We start from the raw sequence: 24,736 nt of genomic DNA on the forward strand, positions 1-24,736 counted from the left end.
TAGCATCACATATCCAGGCAGTGGCAACAAGTGAAATGTTGCCAGATCGTTGACTTAGCTTTCATGCATTCTTGAGCCTGCAGCTGACACTGAATGGTGCTCGCATCGGACAACTAGACTACTTGGCAGACCAGGTGCTGCATCCACATGATGCAGTTGAGATAAGAATGCTTGGGTTGGCAGTTCCCCCTCATTCACATAGTTTGAAAATGTAGAGGGCTTCAGTTCCTCCCATAGAATATTTGTAATCTGGATTTAAAAGGGAAAAATACTAATTGCTGTTGAAGTTACTCCTGAAGTTCAGACACCAATCAGGAACATGTGTAGTGAATATGACTGGAGAATTACAACATACCCGGATTTTCTATGTATGTCCCTTCACGTTTTGAAAGACCCCAAAAATGTGTAACTCTATGCAAATATTAGGCGTAAATCCACAATGAACTGATTTTTCTAATTGTTGGTCAATTGGACATAAAATCAAGCTTATAGGAACTCTAAATATATGCATGAGCTGTGTTGATGATTGTGGTTGCCTGGGTACCAAATAAGTCTACTATCTAGCAGTCACAAAAGAGGTTTTCCTAAATGTTCTCCGATTTTTTTCAACAATATGCAGCTGTGCAATATGGAACTACAGATCACTCAAACATGCAGAAATATTAAAAGTTTGCACAAATGTATGCACTTGTGCTCAGTGAATACTGCATGAACATACTGTAGTTCAGTGGTTCCCAAAATTTTGACTGCTGAGGACCCCCATTGAGTCACCACTGGAAGCCGGGGACCCCCAAGCAATTTGTAGGATTTAATTTTCAAATATAACAGTAATTCAAAAAAAATAAACGCACATGTGCACACAAAACAAATACTCGAATTACTAAGGATTTTAGGGGCATATTTATAAGCCCCTATCACCATGGGAGCGTCAATTTTTGTGATTTTCCCGTGGCGAAATAAGCTTTGCCTTATTTACACAGCAGCTTTAAGCCACTTATTGGGGCTTAGCACTGCCTTGTAAATAAGCCCCCCTTTCACACAATACTTAGTGTGAAAGGGGTGGGCAGTGGGAGTTGCAGTGGGTGTCCCCCCCCCCCCACCTATTGATTTTGACGCTGCCCTCTATTAACAAGGGCAGCGTAAATAGGAGGCAGCACCAAGATTAAGACCGTGGAAAACCAGGTCTTAACTTGGCGAAACGAGGAGAAATACGTTATTTCTCCTCGATTTTCCTTTATCCCAGGGAAAAAGCAAAGCGCCTTGAGTTGGTTATGTTCAGGAAGGTGACCATTTTGGCACATAAACAATCTTTTAAAAAAAAATACATTTTATAACTTCCATGTGTGCTGCATCAGGCAGCACACTTAGAAGTGACAAAACAGCATTTCAAAATTGTTCATGTGCAGGAAGTGGGAACTTCCTGCACATGAACAATCTTTCCCTACACGCAGACACCCATGCACTGTGGTGCAAGTGTGCCTACCTTGGCACAACACTGCTAAGTGAAGCGCCGGAGCAGGGGGAAAAGCAGGGCTGCACCATATTCTTGTAAATATGGTGCAGCCCTGCGCTTCTGTAGTGGTGGAGTATGTCGTTAAGCCAAGGAGGCTAACGACATGCTCCGCCAATTCTATTGTAAATATCCCCTTAGTATTTCATTTTGAAAGAAATTTCAAAAATCATTTTAATGGGAAGGCTGGTGCTGCATCTCCAAGACTAACTTTGAATGGTTGCTTTTATTTCGTAGTACGAGGCTCCTGCCAGGGCCAGACTGGAAACCCAAAGCAGCCCTGCCAAATGTTCTCAGACCAGTCCCTATATGGTGCACACCAAGTGCAGTGAGTGAGCCTGACCACTACAAATGGGGCTCTGGGAGGCTCGCCCCCCCCCCCCCCCCCCCCCCCCCCCAAAAAAATTTTTAGGAAACAATGGTGCAGTCTACAAAACATGTATCATTATACAATGAATTGTATTAGCTTTTACAAAATAGTAAATGAAGACGTAACTATACACTAGGATACGAAAATTTTTGTTTAGGGTTCTTCAATGATTCCCTTATTATCACCCTCCAACAGGGCCAACATAGCCCATATGTCACATGTAATTAATTTGTTTTATAGCATCTCTCATACCATTGTAGGATGTCAAAGCACTTTACTTCACACACATATAGAGGCAATGAATCATACGTGAAAATCAGTTGTTAGAAAATGTTACATAAGGCAAAGGGGACTACAAGGTGTAGTATTCTCATGTCATTCATACTGGTAGGCATTTTTAAAGAGTGCTGGGTCTGGTGTAGCACAAACTCGGGATTCAGAATAGAAAACAATGGTTAGCATTGACTTTAACAATAAAAATGTATTTCCACCCAAATAAACCTTTTTAGCAGCATGCGGATAATTATAGACTGGGAAAAAACATAAGTTACTAACTTGGACCATGCACTTTGCAAGTAGCTCTTTGATGAGAGTTTATAGGTCATTGTGCTAGATTACGAATGCCCTTTATGAATGGCACAGTAAAAAAGAATCTCTGACAAAAGCAGTAAACCACTGCCCTATGCACATAAAATACTGTTTTTTTTAAATGTGTGGTACAAGTTCTTTGCAAGAGGCATATTAACCCTCTGTGCTACATTAGATAAGTCAAAGCTGCCACTGAACAAAACTCTCAACTCACTCCAGCAGATACATTGATCACTGGCATTTTCATGACACTTTTATTGTTGTTCGAAAACTGCTAAATTTTACCAGGAATTTTGCAGTGCTTTTCAAACTGCTGCATGGGGACCCCCTCGGAATGTGCCACGGACCCCTGGGGGTCCACGGACCACAGTTTGGGAAACACTGCTGTAGTTCATTCCCTAAATAATAATTCTTGTATGATGTGTTTGCGTCCATTCGGAAAATTAGAATGAATAAGAAAGTAGCCACTCATTTGAGACATATTGTTTTTTTAAATGTACATGCTTCTTTCAATAGTTTAGTCCGTGCTTTTCCAGTGATTCAACTAACACACCAGTGGCTTTGAGTGCTTTATGATTTCATCCGCTTCCATTCAGAAAAGTCCCTCAATTTGGGGGGCAAATTTGGCTCATCCCTACTGCATAATGTGTTGGTTAATTTATGATCATACGAATCATCATTTTTTCCAGATTGTAAAATTGATCAAAACGTCCAAGGAGCGGCCAATTACCTTGGCAATTGGCGATGGCGCAAATGATGTCAGCATGATTCTAGAAGCACACGTTGGCATTGGTAAGCTAAATTGTATGTTTACTTAGTCTTAAAGAAAAAATTCAATCTATTAGTAAAAACGTAAAAGAATGCAGTCCTAAGTCATTCCAAAGACCTTGCTAAATTTAGTTGTTCATATCTAGCATCGTCTCTGAGTCTAGTTTTCTGATAGATACATCTGCCGTGTGGATTCCTCACCTTGTGACTACCCCCTTGCGTCAGCAACATTCGGAAATTCTTTTTTCGTAGCCTCGCGCCGACGTGGACTCCTGACGTCATAGAGACACGACCTCGCTCGCGACTCCGCTGACGTCACCGACGCCTATAATAGGCCCACGCCGGCGTGATGACATCAGTTCCCTTTTTTCCGCGTCGTCTACGCTAACGGTTATCGGGAATCTCTGTAGCCAACGGATACTTTGTTGTCTATATTGTTAACATTTTCTGCGTCTCTGTATCCTGTCTCTTCGACAATGTCTTCAAAAAAGACCGGCTTCAAGCCCTGCAGAGAATGCGGCAAAATGATGTCCATTACCGACCCACACAGCGACTGCATCTGGTGCTTGAGCTCGGACCATGATGTGGAGGACTGCTCTTCGTGTAAGAAAATGAACCCGAAGGCCCTGAGGGAGAGAGAGGCGAAGCTCCTGGTGGCTAAAATGAAAGCTGGAAAAGGAAAATCGTCGAAGTCTCGTTCTCGAAGGTCGAGGTCGAGATCGAGGTCCAGGTCTAGATCTCGAGGAAGGTCGTCTTCGAAGTCGGCTTCGGACCATGTTTCAAGAAAGAGGAAACATAAGAAGAGGAGACATGAGTCCCGACGTCGTTCTGGTAAGGAGTCGGGGTCGAGGTCACCGAAGGTTCGTTCGAAGGTGGTGACCATTGAAGTTTCGGATCCAGAACCTGAAGGTGAGGCTTCCCCTTCTGAGTCACGGGCGCCGTCTCCGGCTCCGTCTCCGACTCCGAATCCAGTTCCGAATCCATCTCCGGCGCCGTCCCCGGTCCGAGATGAGGAGGAGCCTCATGAGGATGAGGGTTCCGAGCCCTTAGGTGAGCCGAATCCGAACGCTCCTCGGGACAGGCCTGAAGGTTTTCATCCACCATTTCCTGCCCCAGGCCAGGACCCTTCTGCGTTTCTCAACGCGATGTATGGAGTCTTTTCGAGGTCGTGGTACCCCTCTGGTGCACCTTCGGGTCCCATGGGTCCTTTGGCTTTTAACTTAGGAGTCCCTCACTCCTACCCTCCGGCTCCGTTTATGCCTTACATGCCGGCTCCGACGCCGCCGTGGCATTTTCCGGCTCCACCGAAGCCGTCGACGCCGGTTCCGGCTTCGCCTGCTCCGGGTCGGCCTAGAACACATCCCTCTGAACCTGCGGATTCGATCCCGACGTCGATTCCGAATCCGTCGGAGCCGATGGTGGATCCGAGGGCAAAACGGGTCAAGATGAGATCCAGAAGAGAGGCTCAGCGCCTTCTGGAGGAAAGGAGGTTTTTGGATTCACAATCTGACCTTGAGGAGGGTGAATTGGATGAAGATACTTTTGAGGATTTGGCAGAAGCAGGAAGCCTGGATTTCTCTCCAGAGTGGGAGTTACCATCAGGTTCTAGTACTCCTTCTAAGGACGTTCAACCCTATCATTTGATTATGAGAAAGGCTGCCAGTCTGCTTAAGTTGACTTTGCCTACAGCAGAATTCAAATCTAATATTCTGACTGAAGTACTCCATTCTCCGAGTTCAGTGGTGGAACCTCTTCTTCCTTTCAATGATGCTCTAACAGAGCCCATTCTGGAGGTGTGGAAAAAACCTTTGTCGGCTCCAGCTGTCTCTAAAAGTGTAGCCAGAAGATACAGGGTTGCCCCTGATGATCCTGCCTTTTTAACCTCTCACCCTTCACCGGAGAGTTTGGTCATTCAGGCTGCATGCTCCAAGAAGAACATTAGTGCTTTCCCTCAGGTTCCTTTTGAGAAGGAGGCAAAGAAGCAGGATCAGGTGGCAAAGAAGTCCTTCTCCTCTGCCAGTATGGCATTGAAGTCATCAAATGCCACTTGCTTGATGGGGAGATATTTACACGCTCTGATGGACTCTTTGCATGTTCTGGTTCCAAAAATTCCTGATGACAGCAGGAAGGATTTTGAGGAAGTCATCTCTGACGCTCAGGCAGCGGCTCGCCAGGTCATTCAGAGCGGTTTGGATACTGTAGACTCTGTGGCGCGCTTTATGGGCACTGCTGTCGCTACTAGGAGATCTGCCTGGTTGAAATCTTCTGACTTTTCGGCTGATGTTCAGGCGACATTATTAGATCTTCCTTTCGATGGTTCAGGCCTTTTTGGGAAGAAGGCTGATGCGGCCCTTGAGAGGTTTAAAGATTGCAAGGCGACTGCTAAATCCTTGGGTCTTCAAATGAGAGGCTCTTCAACTGGCAGAAGATTCAGAGGTTTTGGCCGCCCTGCCTTTCGGAATTTCCGGCAAGGCCAGCAGCAGCAACAACAGCAGCAGCAAAACTCCTTATACAGGTCTTACAGGGGAAAGCAAAGAGTGCGTCCTCGTGGACGTCAGGTCTCTTCCTCCTCCACTTCCTCCAACCCTCCTGCCCCTGAGAAGCAGCCCTAGATCCGACATTCAGGATCATGTGGGTCCGGTTGGGGGCCGGCTTACCCATTTTCTACAGGATTGGGAATCGGTTACGTCAGATCTTTGGGTTCTCAGTCTTGTAGAAAATGGGTATGCCCTTCCCTTTCGGGAATTCCCTCCCAATTTCCCTCCTTGCCAAGGGTATTGCTCCGAGGAGCATCTGTCTCTGCAAGAGGAAGTTTTAACTCTGATAAGAAAGGGTGCGATAGAGGTGGTCCCAGAGCAGGAAAGGGGTCAGGGATGCTACTCCCGGTATTTCCTGATTCTGAAGAAGGATGGCAGGCTTCGTCCAATCCTGGATCTCAGGATCTTGAATCTCTATCTGAAACAGGGGAAATTCAAGATGCTCACCCTTGCTCAGGTTCTTCAAGCGCTGCAAGAAGAAGACTGGATGGTGTCACTCGACTTGCAGGATGCTTACTTTCACATCCCAATCCTGAAGTCGCACAGGAGGTATCTCCGTTTTACGGTGGGATCGCAGCACTACCAGTTTGCGGTCCTTCCGTTTGGACTTACTACTGCGCCTCGAGTCTTCACCAAGGTGATGGCAGTGGTGGCGGCACATCTCAGAAGGTCAGGGATTCCGGTATTCCCTTATTTAGACGACTGGCTGATCAAAGCGGAGTCGTCAGAGAGAGTGCTCCATCATTTGCGGGAGACAACCCAGTTGTTGTACAGGTTGGGTTTTTCAATAAATGTACCCAAGTCTCACCTGGTGCCCTCCCAGCGCAACCTGTTCATAGGTGCGGTACTGGACACAACCGTATGTCGTGCATTCCCTCCCCCTCAAAGGATTCGCGACATACGGGAGATGATTCCTTTGTTTTACAATGGAGCGGTCGTTCCAGTCCTGAAGGTCCTTCGCCTGCTCGGTCTGATGGCTTCATGCATTCTGTTGGTCAACCATGCACGCTGGCACATGAGGGCGCTTCAGTGGTGTCTCCGCAGGCAGTGGTATCAGCACAGCGGAGATCTCAGGGAGTCAGTGAGGATCTCCAGAGAAGCTGCAGCGGATCTGTCTTGGTGGGGCGTGGAAGGCAATCTGTCCCAAGGAAAGCCTTTTCAACTTCCCCCATCGGTGGCCACGGTGATAACGGATGCATCCACTCTCGGGTGGGGTGCTCATCTGGGGGATCTGGAGGTCAAGGGCCTTTGGTCTCCAGAGGAAAGGTTGCTTCACATCAACCTTCTAGAATTGCGGGCGATACGTTTGGCGCTCAAGGCCTTCCTCCCTTCCCTTCGCGGTCAGTCTGTTCAAGTCCTGACGGACAACACGACTGCGATGTGGTACATCAACAAGCAGGGAGGAGTAGGGTCGCAGTGTCTCTGCAGAGAGGCTCTGCGTCTCTGGTCCTGGGTTCAGGACCATCAGATTTGTCTGATGGCAAATCATCTGGCCGGGGTTCTGAACGTTCGTGCAGACAGTCTCAGTCGGCAGTTCTCTGCCGACCACGAGTGGAGGCTTCACCCGGAGGTGGTTCACGACATCTTTCAGATGTGGGGGACTCCTCGGGTGGACCTGTTTGCCACTCGCGAGAATGCGCACTGCCTGTCGTTCTGCAGTCTCCAGTATCCGATGCAAGGAGCCTTGGGGGACGCGTTTCAGTTGAGTTGGAGAGGTCAACTCCTTTACGCGTTTCCCCCCATACCCTTGATTCCTCGGGTTCTGAGGAAGATTCGCCAAGACCGGGCCCAAGTCATATTGGTCGCTCCGGATTGGCCAAGAAGGGTGTGGTATACAGATCTACTCCACCTCTCCTCTCACCCGCCGCTCCGTCTCCCTCTCAGGGCAGACCTCCTCTCTCTTATGGAGGGGCAGGTTTTACACCCCCACCTCCAGACATTGCACCTTCATGCCTGGAGATTGAGCGGGGCAACCTGAATTCCTTTTCCCTCCCGCCTGACGTTGTGGATGTCATCTTGTCAGCCAGGCGTGACTCCACTAAGTCCATCTATTCTTATAGATGGGCGAAATTTGTCACGTGGTGTGGGGAAAGGTCTGTTGATCCTTTGAGGGCCCATTTGTCTAATGTTCTCCAATTTGCTCTTTCTTTGGCGCGGCAGGGTCTGGCGGTTGCCACGGTAAAGGGTTACCTGTCGGCGCTGTCGGCTTTTCTCTGCTTGCCTGACCAGCCCTCTCTTTTTAAGTCTCCTGTGGTCTTAAGGTTTTTGAAGGGTGTTACTAATATGTTCCCTCCTTCACCTTTCATTGTGCCTCAGTGGGATTTGAATCTTGTATTGACCTTTTTGATGGGGGCTCCCTTTGAGCCTCTCCACAAATGTCCCATGAGGCTTCTTACCCTTAAGACAGTCTTCTTGGTTGCAATAACCTCGGCAAGGAGGGTTAGTGAGCTTCAAGCTCTTAGCTCCAAGCCCCCATTCCTGACCATTCATGTTGATAGAATGGTTCTTAGGACCAGGGCTGCTTTTCTGCCTAAGGTGGTAACTCCCTTCCATCTAGGACAGTCCATTACCCTTCCTACCTTCTATCCTCCCCCTCACCCTTCCAAGGAGGAGGAGAGACTGCACCGTCTGGACCCTAAGAGGGCGGTGTCCTTTTACTTGGACAGATCCAAGGACTTTCGCTTGGAAGACCAGCTCTTCGTTGGATTTGCTGGCTGCAAGAAAGGAAGAGCGGTCCATAAAAGAACTTTATCGAGATGGATCGTCCTCTGCATAAAGATCTGCTACTCTTTGGCCGGTAAGGAACCACCAGAGGGTATAAGGGCTCATTCAACTAGAGCTAAGTCTTCAACCTCAGCATTGGCTAGAGGTGTGCCTGTGGAGGATATTTGTAGGGCGGCGACTTGGTCTTCCCTCCACACTTTCGCGAAGCATTACTGCTTGGATTCCGAAGTGAGGAGGGACGGCCACTTTGCGCGCTCTGTCCTTCAGGATTTCCTGGTTTAGAAGAGTGGACACCCTCCTCCGGGAGTGGGGACTGCTGTGGGACTCTATTCACAAGGTGAGGAATCCACACGGCAGATGTATCTATCAGAAGAACAAGTTACTTACCTTCGGTAACGCTTTTTCTGGTAGATACTATATCTGCCTGTGGATTCCTCACTGACCCACCCGCCTCCCCGTTGTCCACTCTTCTATGCCAGAGTTACTGTAGTGTAATATATATATATTTTATTGTCAAGGAAATGTTTCAGTTGCTTTCCTGCTTTTGCTTAACACTGTGTGTTTTGCCTTGAGTACTGTGTACTGTGTATACTTGTATATTTCTACTGTCATTGGTCCGTCCGTGTGCCTCGATGGCACGGAAAAAAGGGCGGAACTGATGTCATCACGCCGGCGTGGGCCTATTATAGGCGTCGGTGACGTCAGCGGAGTCGCGAGCGAGGTCGTGTCTCTATGACGTCAGGAGTCCACGTCGGCGCGAGGCTACGAAAAAAGAATTTCCGAATGTTGCTGACGCAAGGGGGTATTCACAAGGTGAGGAATCCACAGGCAGATATAGTATCTACCAGAAAAAGCGTTACCGAAGGTAAGTAACTTGTTCTTTAGGTATATTCAGGAAGTGATCCTTTCCTACTTACCTCATTTGCCAAGGGTTGGCCCTTTCATAAGTATTCAAGAACTTTAGACCTGTGATATAGCTTAAAGGGGCATGGTCTTGATTGACTACTTTATACGTACTTCAAGTGTCCTTCTGAAAACATGGTATCAGTTCCTAGATGAGCAACTCAGACCGTATTAGCTCCCCAGAAGTTGCAAGCTAACATAGCATGATAAACCAGCTAATATTGTTAGCTAACGTTTTCCATGAAACATGCCAGGGCTTGCACAGTGAGAAGTTTGGTCTATTTAAAAAAATGTCACATTTGGAAGGACAAAAAGGCGGTGTTAGATAACATGATTTTGTCATTCATTTTTTGTAGGTGTCATTGGAAAAGAAGGTCGCCAAGCCGCAAGAAACAGTGATTATGCAATTCCTAAATTTAAGCATTTGAAAAAGATGCTTCTTGTTCATGGACATTTTTATTATGTTAGAATATCAGAGCTTGTGCAATATTTTTTTTATAAGGTAGGAAACTCAAGAACATTCATTGTTTACAATATCATGACTTACCAATGAGACACTATTACATTGCTGAATTTACTTGATTTCATGATTTTTTTTCTTTCAGAACGTCTGCTTCATTTTTCCTCAGTTTTTATACCAGTTCTTCTGTGGATTTTCACAGCAGGTTTGTGAGATACAGTTATTTCTCATAATTCCCTCTCATTTGGCGATATGTAAATCAATGAGACACACACGTATTGAAGAAATTACTACTAAAATAGAATATGTTCTTCTTATGCAAACTGACATCATGTATGACTATATATGTATGCATTACAGAGTGAAAGTCACCAATGTATATTAATAGTACTGAATGGCCTCCGTTTCCTGCTTTTCTTGAACAAATCCTCATATTTGACACCCTAACTAATCATATCCCTGTTTGTTGTATTTCGACTTTTCAAATCAGCTCTATGATAAATGCCTCAATACTGTTGGTGGGTCGTGAGCACAATATGAAGATGTTAAATAAGTACATTTGAAACGTATGTTTGCCGTGTGGTCTCACCAATGTCAGCTTTACACCTCATTCCATTATTTTTCATGCTTTATGTATCATTCTCCCTGTTAACGTGTTACTTCCTATGTTCTCCCTCATATCTTTACACTGGCCACCTTTTTGCATTATCTCTCTCGTCCTTCAATTTAGTATCTGGAATTCTGCTCATTTAAGATGAACAAATTACAGTAAAGGTTGTTTGTCTTTCAGATCATTTAAAGCATATCCCTTATGTTCTTATAGAACACTTCTATGGCTCAATGAAAATCTTGTGTTGTAATCTCCAAAAGCACATAGGTTATTTTTATTGCGCTGGTTAGTATAATCAGATAGCTTGAGTGTAGGGTTTTACCATTAAGCTCACTAGAATGGTTATGTGAGGCAATTTCATTACTCTGCTTTCATGCACTATTTGGTAAAATTATTCTGTGCAAAAATAGAATTGTTTTGTATCATTTACTATTCTACTAAAACCACATGATGTATCAAAACACCTCTTTGTTCCTCTCTCTCTCCCTACAGCCTTTATATGATACAGCATATCTTACGTTGTACAACATCAGTTTCACGTCCCTCCCCATCCTGTTGTACAGCCTTATTGAGCAACATGTCAGTATGGACATCCTCAAGAGAGACCCTTCTCTGTACAGGTAATAGCATTTAAATTGCTTCAAAATACAAATTGAATTAATTGCTGTTCAACTTGTCACAGAATTTCCGTGCATTGTCATTTACAGAGCACACGTTTGCCACAAGGGTGGCCAGCAGTGCTGTCATCTTTGTCATTTGAAAGCATATAGGTGTGTGCATGCATGTTGATCATATTGTGATGATATGTGGTAACTGTTTGTGTCCAGCTCAGTGCAGCACCGTGCAGGAGCAGTCCACTGTATCTGGAGCCACTAATTGATCACACTTTATTGTAACCTAGAAATGCTTTACAGCACACTTATTCTAAGGACATAAAGGAATCTACTTAGGTGACAGTGCGGGGAGTACTGCCAGGATCAAGCCCTCTTAGTGATTCTTTTAAAAAAGTATTCAATTTTTCACACTGCATGTACATGCAGATGAACCAGAAACAGGGGTTTTGGATGAATTTTGTCTTCAAAAACCGAGAAAATAATTCAGGAATAGTATTAAAAAAGTAAAGGTTCTCTTCAGACAGGTGTATAACCTTCCTTACGACACCTGCTCTAAGATGGTTTTAAGCTGACATTTTCAAAGCTGCTCATCAACTTGAGAATGACTACATCTATGTACGTAGCAAGGCAAGATCTTGTAAGTGCGAGCTTTTGGTTTTAACACCAGCTACAAATACAATCAGTAATCAAAATAATTAGACAACTTACAAAAATTGACTAGGAATGGGTCAAATGAAAACTTTACCAGCAACGTCTGGAATCTTTGCCTATGGGTGAAGCGCCCCTGCTTGACCTAAGACCAGGTTTAGAATCTCCAACCCTGGTTCTCTGCTGTTCGGAGGTCTGCCAAAGCGGTACAGGCTGCTGAGCAAGAAGCATTGTCCCTGCTGTTACTCTGGGGTTCCCTTGGCCTTGCATGACAGTGGGGAAACACAATAGCCCCCACCATGTAGCCACATGCATCCCATCCCCTGGGGCTGGAAGTCCAATCCACTAGAGTGGGACCGCTCAGAGAAACCCCACCTTTTGATACGTTTGGCTCCTGGCAGCAGGAAATGGACTATAAGAGGTTTGGGCATTTTGAAATTGAGTCTGTCTTACAGTGGTGTACTTGATGCCCTCAGAGGCACCAGGCACAATGTGAATCTTTTTTTCCTTTTTTGTCTGAGCCAGTTTTGAACTATGCAAAGCTGGCATAGTAAAACAAATGTATGCACATAATATACAAAATTGGGAATCGTTTCTTTTCACACCTCTATAAATGAGTAATTCATGACAAAAGGTAGCTGCTTTAAACTTTATCTAAAAATCTAAGAAATACTGAGGAGATCATAGCCTGCTGTGGACCTTATTAGTTCATCTTAAAAAGATTTTGGAAGAAGACGGTTAACTTGATTTGGTCCAGGTGAGCATCTTAACTCTGATGAGTACTTATGTTGCTGACGCTCATTGAGTCTTTATTTTAAGGCTATTTATAGCTTTATTGATGTCACCCCTTGTCTTACGAACTTCTTCTAGGCTAGTAATTGGCCCAACATTAAGCTTCAAATATGACAAGATTCTCTTAGCTATTTGTAAGAATTCATCCGAGAAAACACCCGGCCCTGACAGGGTGCCCATAGACATATTTAAATGTAATATAAAACTGTGGGCTCCAATATTTTTAAACAATTTTCTTTACTACTGAGCTACCCGTTTCTTGGTTGGCTTCCTTTTTTTTTTTTTTTTTTTTTTTATTTATTATTGAGACCGGACATTTAGCAATACAGATTCCTTCTTACACAACATAATTGGTTATTAATACAGAATAACAAACAGAGTCATTAAACAAAATAGGCAAACGATACACCAAAACATTCCTTGAAATTGAAAATAAGGAAAGCAGAACAGAAAAAAAGAAATAGAAGACAATAATACGGCAATAAAGTTGCTATTCCATTATCCCACCCATTCCGCCACCGGCGCCCAAATCCTGGTTGCTAGTTGCCGCCTCCTCCCCCCTTTACATGAAAAAACAGAAAATTCTAGCTGGTGTATAGCTAACAATCTTGCTCGCCACTGCACAAAAGTTGGAGCTTCCGGAGAAAGCCACTGAGATGTTATACACAGACGGACCTGCGACATAGCAATAAATATAAGGGCTGATTTATATAAGGAGTTACTGCCGGCTAGACTGTTACCAACCTCAACCCCAAATATCACAAGTGCCGGGGTCAATGCACATCTAATCTTAAGATTAGCATTAATAAAACGCTCAATATCTTCTAGAAACCACCAAGGGATGGGCAGGAATGAAACATATGTATTATATCGGCTGCCAACAGCCCACATCGTGCACAGGCATTGCCCTTTATGGCACCCCACTTTGCAATCTTAGCGGGCGTGTAATATAAATCTAACATTGCCATATAGCTTTGAGTTTTAAGTGAGCCTGACACGATAACCTGGCTAGCAAGTTAAATCAATACCAGCCCTTCCAAGTTTCAATTCCCACTTAGTGCTTTGAACTGTCAGATCATCCGGAAGAGTTAAACTATGTATTGATACAGCATTCCTATTCTGCTTCTCTTCTTGATCAGTTCAATAATTGGTACTTTATCCAACATACCAGGTGTTTTCTTCAAATATTTTTGGATAAAGCTTTGAATAGCTAATTTCCTCCTAATCAACCGCCAAATAGTACATGCAGCAATCAAAACTGTAAAGCGGGTTCTCTTATAATAACTAGGTTCGAGGACCTCAAGTAAAATACCCTTTGTCGCAGACCCCAGCCCGATCTCAAAGATAGTAGGGCGATTACATATTGGTACATTTGCTTTGTCTCCACATAGCAGTACGCCCATTACTTGTAACATTGGTTGGCTTCCATTATAGTCCCTATTTTCAGGACAGTTAATAGAATGAAACTGCAATGCTATAGATCAATTTCTCTTATTGATTCATCAGTTAAAGTTATTGTGAGAGTAGTTTTTAATAGAATTTAGGCATGGGCTACTGGGAATAATGTTTTAACCCCGTGTCAGTTTGGGTTTAGAGAGTGACTAGGCACAGTGTAGCAATGCCTAGACCTCAAACAGTGTAGCATTTGTGGACCTTTATAGTGCCTTCAACAAGGTCAGCCGGTCCAAGCTGTGGCTTTTTTTTTTTTTTATCCGATATGGATCTCGTCCCAGAATTTGTTCATTTTTTCTTTGATTTTCAGTGTAATCATACTGCTTTGGTAATATTCAGCCCCATTCTGGAGTTATCCAACTCGTTCACTGTAGAAAGAGGTGTTCATCAAAACTGTATACTTGCCCCACTTTTATTTGTTCTGTATATAAATAAACTTAGGGTCAGATGGACGACCCGCCAATTTGTGACTCATAAATTGCGTTGCATTTGCGACTCGCAAATTAGGATGCATAATAGTGTCTCAGGCACAGTTTGCGATTCCTAGTGGGGTCGCAAATTGCAAGCCTCGTGAATATTAATGAGGCAGGCCCAATTTGTGACCCCATTAGGAATGGCTAGTACTCCCGCTGAGTTGGTGGCCTGCTGGGGTCAACTGACTACCATGTCTGGGACTGATTTTAAATAAAGCAGTCTTTTTTTTTTTAATTCAGCCCGTTTTCCTTAAAGGAAAACGGGATGCATTTAAAAAAGCAAAATGAAACTTTTCAGTCTAATTTTTTTTAATCGCAGGCAGTGGTCCCTGGGACCACTGACTGCTCTTGAAAAATATTTCCTCACATACTCACAAACGGACCCCTTCCCGTTTGCGAGTGGTTTACCACCTACTTGAAGTAGGTGGTAAAATGCGAGTGTTTTGCTGCGCAAATGCATTTGCAAAACACTTGTACATGGCATGATGACTCACTATTAGAAAGGGATGCCCCTTCTTAATAGCAGGAGATGCAAATGCTATTTTGCGAGTCAGTGACTCGCAAAATAGCATTTGTACATGCCATTACCCTTTTTGTGGTCGCCAAAGGGAGCATCTCCCGATTGCGGCAGCAAAAAAGGGTCGTACATCTGGTACTATATTCATATTTGGTGAACAGCTGTGTCAATGGTTCTATGGTGAATGGTAAACCCCTACCTGTTTTACTATACACAGATGATGCCGTCATTCTGGCCCACACTACCAGGGTGCTGAGGGATTTTCCTGGAAGTTTTTACTAATTTTATAATGAGTCTAGCTCTTGACACTGAATTCGCCAAATCTCAGATAAAGCCTTGTGGACCCAATAGTTCTGATCTGCATACATTTATTTTAAACAACAGCAAATTGTTTATATCGGCGCCTTCTCTACATACCACTTAGCCCCTCACAGTATCTGTGTCATGAGGAACTTGGTCGTAATTATTTGGAGGATTTTATTAAACATTGCCCCTTAATGCTATGAATATCTATTTAGTTAAACCTCCAAGCTACTCTTAACCAGTTAATCATTAATGACTTTTTAACCTGTGATAAACTTTTGAAAATGTTATGGCTATCCCTGTCACTGAGAACTTGTAGAAGTTGGGCCGCTTGTCCCTGTTTGAAAATCCTTCTTCAATTTGTTTGAAAGAAAAGGGATGGGTCAAAATGGTGTTTTTAGAAAATATGTGTTTACCATGGAAGGATATGAATTGTATAAACCTACATTAGGAGACTATACCACCATACAAACTTACTCTGGCATTGAGCCCTATTTGAAGTTGTTGTCGGATCTTTGGGAAACGGATCTACTATTTAGATTCCTATCCGGAACGTTTCACAACTTCTAGTGCTTCTCTTTAAGGCACTACATAAGCTGTAGTATTTGTACATGACTTTGCTAAAGTGTATCAAGCTAGACTTTACTACACTTTGCACATATTATCAATATTTTACTAAACAGTTTTTCTTAGATATGTTATGGCAACATAATTTTACAAATTGTACAGTGGCTTTGTGTGCTTTTGTTACAGATGCTCAATGATGTTTGTTTTACTGGTGGATCTTTTTTATAATCTATTGTACGCCACCGCAACTCGATGCTTTTTTAATTCTTTCATAATGTTTTTTATTTTTCTGCACTTTTTATAAATGTCTCTGGTATATGAAATAAAACTAATTTGACTTTTGAGTCATTTATAGATAACCTGTATCGCCAAACTGCTTACTTAGGTGCTTCTAGCACTACACCGTAGCAAGAACAAAATCAAGATTAAAATAAATGTTAACAAACAATATTTCCATCATTTTTTGCAAATTGTTTGTTAACTTGAAGAATGTAAACTCCCAACTTAGTTTAGGCTGTTGATGCTACCATACCCTTTAACTCAATATTTTTAACACTTGGGCGTACTCAGTCCTTGATGTTACAGCCTGTCATTTTATAAACATGTTGAGCCTGTAGAGTAAATTACATGCTAGGATCTTAAGAACAAGGTACTCTTCACAAACATACGTTATTTTCTTGGTGTTTCTATATTTTCATTGCCGAGTAATTTCAGATGAAAATTATTTAGAACCATCAATACCATGAAATTAGAGGAGGAGCTACGCGAGCGTCCGTGATGGCCGCGTGAGCACAGAGCTCCCCGGACCTTCGCCACTCTTTGCACCTCATCCTGACCAAATCCTGAATTTCTGGACAGCTCGTTACTGAGGAACCTTGGCTGATGCCATAACTCTTTTCAAATTTTAATTTGGACTTTGGGAATCATAACTGAGTCGTTTTGAACTTTTGAGGCCCGCCCGAAGGTGAGCCGGGGTCTTGGTGGATTGTAACGCCGGGACAGAGTTGAACAACATCGGCGGAGGGGTTGTCCCCCAGTCGCCCTGCCTTAACTTTCAGTTTCGCTTTCGATTTCTGGCATTGTCAGACTGCGGAACAGCTCCCATCGGGATTCGGCCGGCTTGGTTGGCGTGTGCTTCTGGCTCCTTAGGCGATCGGGTCTGGCTGCGATTTTGCTTTGGTCGAGCGACCTGAATTTGTGGACTGTAGTCGCCTTGCCCGCTAGCGGCCATTTTCACCAGGTCCCACGGGTCCCTCCGGGGCGCGTCTTCCAGCATGACTGCCAGGATCGACGTCGAGAAACGGAAGACTAAGACGCCCCTCCGAGGAGGCCCGGTCCAAACCAACGTTATGGACCGGTACACCTTATCCAGAGGTTCTCCTGGTGGCACCAGCCAGCCCCCGGGGGACCCTAAGGACGATTCCATCGCCTCTACGGAGCTGTCTCTCCAGGATATCATGGGCGCCATTGCCAGTATTAAGGAGACCAGAGGCCAACAGTATGAGGCTCTTGCCAGTAAAATCGACACAGTGGCGATCAATATCACCCTGATCAGAGCTGACCTGGCTAAAACCAACGAGAAGGTGAAATCATTGGACCTTAAGACTACTAGCCTTACGGCTGACGTATCTGAGCTTCAGACCGAGACTGGCACGCTGAAATCGGCTGGTGATCTCCTGTCTCGACGGTTGGAGGATTTTGAAAACAGGGCAAGGCGCAATAACATTCGCCTCATAGGTGTTCCAGAGGATTCCAGAGGATTCCAGAGATCTCCCGACTGATCTCCTGGTCGAGGATCTTGTCCTGAACCATCTTGCCCCTTCTGGTCTGAGCAAGTTCTTTGCCGTGGAACATGCCCACCGAGTCCCGGGTGGTAAGCCCAAACTGGGCACCCCTCCGAGGCCTATCATCATAAAACTTTTTCATTACAGAGACCGTGATGCTATCCTGCAGGCTTCGAGGGTGGGCGGCCCGGTGAAATTCGAGAATTCAACTGTCAACTTTTACCCGGACTTTACTCAGCTCGTCCAGAGGCAAAGGATGAGTTTTCAGGGGGTAAAGCGACGTCTTCGAGATCGGGGCCTGAAATATGCAATGCTTTTCCCTACTAGGCTTCGTGTGGAGTACGAGGAACGGACACTTTTCTTTGATCGACCGGAACCTGTGAGTGACTGGCTGGATTCTCTGCCCGCCCGGAGCGATCGCACTGAGCACCCTGGTGGTGCCGAGGGTGGTGAGCCTCGCTAAACCTGATGACTCGGTCCCTCTTTCCCGATATTTGACATTGTTCAGCTGGATTCTGGGGGGTTTTATATGTATGTTTCTACTTGCTGTTCATCTTAGGGTGGCGGGGGAGAAGGGTCTCTCTCCTCCTCCGGGGTCTTTTTGTAGAATGGGACTGTTAGGGCGACAGGCACACTGCATGTTGGGGTGGCTATTTAGTCTATTGCAGGGGTGCAGGGAGGGGGGTGTTGTAACGGGTGTTGGTGGAGGGGTGGGGGGGTATGTTCGTAAGTTTGTTTTTTCTTCTCAAGGCAGCGTATTGTTTTTTTTCACTTTTCGAATGCTCTGCTCTGTGTGGGGTGACTCATGCTTTATCTGTTGGGGTGGGGGGTAGTGGGTTGAGGTTGATGTCTTGGAATGTCAATGGATTGGGAGACCGTATAAAACGGGGTGTAGTGCTGCAATATCTGCGTCGCTTGTCGCCTGACGTTGTACTTTTACAAGAGACGCATCTGGTGGGAAATGTGTGTCATGCCATGAATAGATGGGGTTATCGGCTTGTTGCTCATTCGGGGTTTACCACTGGCTCTAGAGGGGTGGGCATTTTGGTGCGGTCTTCTCTCCCTTTCGAGATTGATGATGTGATCCTTGACGATAGAGGGCGCTACGCCGCCCTCGCTGGTAGGTGGGAGGGTAGGACCCTAACTTTGCTCACTGTTTACGTTCCCCCGGGTCTCCAGACTTCTACCTTCTCTGATATTGGTCGTTTGTTACTGGAACTCCCTGAGGGTACCCTCCTTGTGGGTGGGGACTTTAATGCGGTGTTGTCTGGCACTTTGGATCGTCACCCCCCCAGGGATATTCCTACTTCCCAGTCATGGCTATGTGGGTTCCTGGATACTTTTGGTCTGGTGGATTGCTGGAGACTGATGCATCCGACACAGAGTCAGTACACCTTTCACTCTGGGGCCCACGGGAGTCTTTCCAGACTTGATTACATTCTTATTCCCGCTGTCCTATCCTCTTCTGTCAGGGAAATCAAGCACTTGGCTCGGGGCATCTCCGATCACTCTCCATTGTGGATCTGTATGGACACTGGGATGGGTGTTGAGGGACGAGTTGCCCCTATTAACCCCTGGCATTTGCCTAATCCCAAAACTCGTAACAGTTTGGTAAAGTCCCTAGACCTCTATTTCCTGGAAAACGAAGGGTCTGTTTCTTCCTCTATTTCCCTATGGGAGGCCTTTAAGACTGTTATCCGTGGACAGGCCCTATCCCTCATTGCAGAAGCCAAGAAGGTCAGGAATCAGGAGGTGGTGTGTCTGGAGGATGAGATATTGGGGTTGGAGGCTGACCTAGAATCCAGTGTCACCCAGGATAAACTCCACGCCCTTGCTCTGAAGCAGTTGGATTATAAATCTCTTGTTACTGATGCTGCCAAGTCGATGTCTAGGGAGCAACAGGGTAAACTGTATGATGTTGGGGATAAGGCGGGTAAACTGATTGCATGGCTTGATAAGAGGGAGAGAGCGAGTCGTGTGGTTCCTGCGATTCAGACTTTAGATGGTGTGAACGTGACTGACCCGAATGAGATAGTGGAGTGTTTTGCGGCTTATTTTCGTGGTGTGTACTCCCTGGTGTCTGACAGGGATGAGGAAGACTCTCATTTGTTGCTGCGCGACATCGCGTTGCCTTGCCTTTCTGAGGAAGATCGGAGGTGCATGGATGCCCCGCTGTCCGTGGATGAGATTGCAACAGCGATCCGTTCTCTCCGTTCGGGCAAGGCTATGGGCCCGAACGGCTTGCCTATCGAACTGTACAAACTACGACCTGATATAATTGCTCCGTATCTCCGTGATATGTTTTTGGAGTCTCGTGACCTGGGCACTCTCCCTTGTGACCAGCGACTGGCAACGATCGTGGTCATTCCTAAGGAGGGTAAGCCTCGGGACCTTTGCTCTTCATACCGGCCCATCTCCCTGCTGAACGCGGAGCCCAAGGTTCTTGCTAAGGTCCTTGCTAACCGTCTGCTCTCTGTTATTTGTGACCTGATCCATCCGGATCAATCCGGTTTTATACCGCATCGCAACGCTGCCCTCAACCTGCGGCGGCTGCACGGCGTTCTCGCAAGAGCTGGGTCTCTCTCGGAGCCGGCCATCTTGGCCTCCCTGGACGCCACGATGCCTTTGATACGATCGAATGGCCTTATCTTTGGGCCGCCCTTGCGAAATTCGGTTTTGGTTCGGAATTTGTTGGATGGGTGCAACTTTTATACAAGGAACCGTTGGCGCAGGTTGTGGTAAACGGTCGGGTGTCCGCGCCCTTTGTTCTTGGGAGGGGCACCAGACAGGGGTGCCCGCTATCCCCCCTTCTTTTTGCTCTGGCATTGGAACCGCTTGTGGCCAGGCTCCGATGGGAGCCGTCGATTAAGGGCATCCGGTGGGCCCCCGAGTTCGAGGACCGAGTTTCGTTATATGCAGACGATATTCTTTTGTACCTCACTTCTCCTTGTAAGTCTCCCAACGTATTGTTTGACGTCCTTTCTTCGTTTGGTAGGAACTCTGGATTGATCATTGGTCGACATCCTGTGTCTACGCCATCTCGGGTGGCCTTCCCTCGTTGCCAAGTGGATTCCCCATTCAGATTTCTCGTTCTGGTTTCAGGTGTTTAGGAATTTTTATATCTCTGGATCGGGCTGCCCGCTATGAACATAATCTCCTTCCTCCTCTCCGTCGATTGAGACTAGACGTGGCGCGGTGGCGTAAATTGCCGTTGTTGCCACTCGGCCGCGCCGCACTTTATAAAATGATGTCTCTGCCTCGATTTCTGTATGCTCTCCAGAATTCGTTTGACGTCATTCCTGCGAGCTATTTTCGGGAGGTGGAGGGCTTGCAGAGACGGCTCGTTTGGGACGGCCGCGCGCGAATTGCCCTCGTAAAATTGACTCTTCCCTGGTATGACGGGGGGCATAGCGCTCCCGGATATCAGGCGGTATTATTGGGCCTCCCAGCTGTCCGCTATCAATCACGCATTGTATACTCCCAGTCCGAACCCTGCTTTTGAGATGGACAGGTGTCAACTGCCGGGTGGTGACTACAATAGGGCACTCTACTCTCGGGCAGCGGGGAGGAATTTGACTGGTCCAACTAGGATTGCGGTGCGTGTGTGGAAGGATGCGAATGCGGCCATGGGATGGTCCGATCGATTTGACGCGAGCCACCCCGTTGTATGCGTCAGAAAAATTGGGAAGCCTCTGGACATCGAAGGGTTTTGAGAAGTGGGACTTGATAGGTATAAGCAGAGTGGGCGACCTCTGGGTGAAGGGCGCGGTTAAGTCCTTTGCGGTCCTTCAGACGGAGTATGATTTGAGTGATAGAGAGTTCTTTAGGTACGCGCAGATCCGCCATGCTCTGACATCGGTCTTCGCCGCTGGCACTGACGTTCCCGAGTCCTCCCTGCTTGAGGATCGTGTTCTTGATGGTCACCTGCCCGATAGTACGATATCGTTGATATATAAGAAACTGTTTAATGTTCTGGCTGATCTTCTTGTGCGTCTCAGGGTGGCCTGGACTGGGGACGGGCTGGAGTTGGATGACGAGGACTGGCAGTCGGCTGTGTCGTCCCCGAAGGAGGTCGCCATTCCGGCCCGTCTCCATCTTGTCCAACTTAAAATTCTTCATCGGGTTTATGTTACTGGTCCTCGATTGGTTGCCATGGGCTTTTCCCCGGATGGGTTGTGTAAACGCGGGTGTGGTTCGAGTGCCACTTTCCTTCATATCATCTGGGAGTGCAGGGATGTAGCTGCGTATTGGACTCGTGTGCATGCTGTAATGGAGTGTATTACCGGGGTTGCTCTGCTACCTGAGGCTCGGAGATGCTTGTTGAATGTGTGGGAGCTGAATGATTACAGCGTTGCTCAGACCCGGTGGGCGGCCCTCGGGAACATGATTGCGAAGAGAGACATCGCACAGCGGTGGGGTTCCCGACAGGCCCCCTCCGTCTCTATGTGGAAGGAGAATATGGACTGGTGTATGTTTCGGGAAAAGACCGTGTATTTGGCTAGGGGCAAACCTAAGGCATGGAATAAAATCTGGAGTCAATGGAATGCTTATCGAGGAAACATTTGCACACCCCCACTGGATGACACTCTTGATCTTTCTCCGTCCCCCTGATCCGGCATTCCTGGATGACTCTATTTCTCTTCTGATTCACCAGCTTCCCCACTGACCCGCCCCCCCGGCGGTTTCTGTCTATTTCCTGGTCATTTGTCCTTACTGTGGGTCCCCCCCGTTGGAGCAGGCTTCATCTACCGTGGTCCCCGCCTTGAGCTTTGTTTGTTTGTTTGTTTCTCTTGTGTTTTTCTAAAAGTAAAATCATGATGTCCTTAGTTCATCCTGTGTTGCGGAGCCTCTCATACTGTATGTACCAGGCCTCTGGGCTACCGGCCGATACTTTCTGATGTTCGACCACGCCTAAGATAATCTAGCGGCCGGCCCCTGTGGTTGTAGGCCCATGCTTGTATCATGTTGCTTTGCACAATAAAAATCTTTAAAAAAAAAAAAATACCATGAAATTAGAATCCATTAGGAGAATGCATTGTCATTAACAATTCAAATTGTCTGACATGTATTGCATCACAGAAGTATAATTAGTAACTATGAAAATGTTATGAAAATAAATGTTCAAGATTTGGTTAGGATTGCAATTATTGCTGTAGTTATTTGTTTTTAAATGCCTGTAAAATTCTTCCCATAATTAATCTGGGCTATGGTCCCTGGTGCAAAGCAATATTTAACTCTGTTGTCTAGCAATAGATATTTCATAGATGAAAATACTTAAATAATTTCCTGTGGTCAAGTTGGGAGTCCCACAGTAACATAACAATAGCAGAAAGCCCAAATATCCATAGAAAGGAAAAAATTTACTTCAGTGCCCTTTTCAACTGAATGGAAATGAATGACTTAAGTCCAACTAGCAAGGTACGAACTGACTGAACTCCTCGCCCCATGAGACCCCCATACCTCAGATTTCTAACCGCACATCATGTGGAGGTGATTCCCTTTTTGAGCTCTGCTCAGAAACATTCTTAGTTCTTTTGGTTACAGCTTCTACCTATCACCCACAAGGTAATATTTTAACCCAGGGCATATCCTCTTTTGAGACCACAAACCTGCCTAGCAGCTCAGTGGAATTTCAGTTTTTTTCTTCTATCAGAACAGCAGACTTAAAGTTAGGAATGCTAGACCTGCCACAACTTTCCACCAAAACCATCAGTGTCTCTGATGGACACGTTCTTCCATGATTACAGAGCAAGAAAGCTGCAGAAGTGGCTTCTTCACACGAGCAGTCTTCCTCTAAGAGAAGGAAACCCTTCAAAAAACACAGTAGAGCTGAAAAATGTGAGCAAATGCAAACAAACAGCAACCCTGGACTTCTGATGAACTGCCCAGAAAGGCCAAAAAATAGTCTGACAAATTGTCAACCTGGCTGAGCCTAGTGCCTCCTGAGGCACTGCTTGCTGAGAAAAAGGCTTCAAAATCTTTTTGAACTAAAGTACTGACCATTATCACTCCGTTCCCAGCATGACCTGTTGCAATTCCTGTAAAGAAACTACCATTGATGACTATACAGTCAGCACTACTAGTCATTAAACTATCTTCAACTGGAACTCTGTAATTGACAACACCTGCCCTTCTACAGTCAACAAAGTCCTAAATGACAAACAGCAACCAATTGGCTAGTCTGGCCAATTCAAGTGAAACACCAGTTAAGGAATCTACTGCCCCACTGACTCCCCTAAAGCCAAAGGATAAGTCTCCACGCAAGGTTTCAATGTATCACCTGCTTTGAGGGCCCTTTTAGGATGCTATCAGCCCTCCATGTCAAACGCCAGTATGACTTTGACTGGGTATACCAGTATGAACACTGGAAACTTCAGAAACATCAGTCTGGCAGATATATGATAGAGACATCTTGTCTTATATTCATTACCTTTAAATATTCCTCAGGCCTCAGACTCGAAGCAGACGTTTTCAAGGAGTACCCTTGCATGCGGGTAGGTGGCATCGTTTAGCTCCGCATTGGTGTCGTCCACGCCGGAAGTGAAGTGCTAACCCTCAGTCACTTTTTAACAGTTTTTTCTCTACTTTTTGTCAAAACTTTTTTGAGAATTTTATTCTCTGGTTGTGACAAAAATGTTCCCTAAGAAACCTACGGGGTTTCCAGACATGTGGAACCTGTCACAGGATGATGTCAGGGCTGCTCAGCGCCTCCCTGACTTTCCTTGAGCGATACCCACCCAACTAAAATAGTTCTATAAGCCATGCACCACATATTGGGGTAGTCCAACCCCTGTGGAGCGCCTTTGGACCCGCAATGGATTCCTACAGATGGGCTCATCCTCGCCACCTGTCGGGCCTCTTTTATTTTTTTGCCAATCCGTAGCGGTGCCGTCTGCGAGCCCACAACCTTCCTCGGCTTCTACTCAGTACCGATGTTCTTGGTTCTGCCAACGACCCACAGTGGTGCCAGCCTAATTGTCATTCCCGACTCTGACACAGAGCTGTAAGGGCATCGGCCAACGCTGGCTCCGGCACTGACCGGGACTATGCTTTACGATTTGAAGCCAGTGCCTTTTTCATTCAACAGGCCTGGAGAGGGGAGACAAATGGGAGGAG

At 45.9% G+C, this 24,736-nt stretch overlaps 1 protein-coding gene across 3 annotated transcripts in view; it reads left to right on the forward strand.

The window, feature by feature from the left end:
• ATP11A (ATPase phospholipid transporting 11A) overlaps positions 1–24,736 on the forward strand; it is a 912,970-nt gene that overhangs the window by 756,764 nt on the left and 131,470 nt on the right. For all 3 annotated transcript variants that reach the window (XM_078657659.1, XM_078657658.1, XM_078657657.1), the window contains exons 21-24: positions 3,158–3,260; positions 9,757–9,902; positions 10,006–10,065; positions 10,963–11,090. In XM_078657659.1, coding sequence (XP_078513785.1) covers positions 3,158–3,260; positions 9,757–9,902; positions 10,006–10,065; positions 10,963–11,090 — 437 coding nt within the window. The remainder of the gene's footprint in view (positions 1–3,157; positions 3,261–9,756; positions 9,903–10,005; positions 10,066–10,962; positions 11,091–24,736) is intronic.

The sequence above is a fragment of the Lissotriton helveticus genome, chromosome 8, assembly GCF_964261635.1.
Source record: "Lissotriton helveticus chromosome 8, aLisHel1.1, whole genome shotgun sequence".
Lineage (NCBI taxonomy): Eukaryota > Metazoa > Chordata > Amphibia > Caudata > Salamandridae > Lissotriton > Lissotriton helveticus.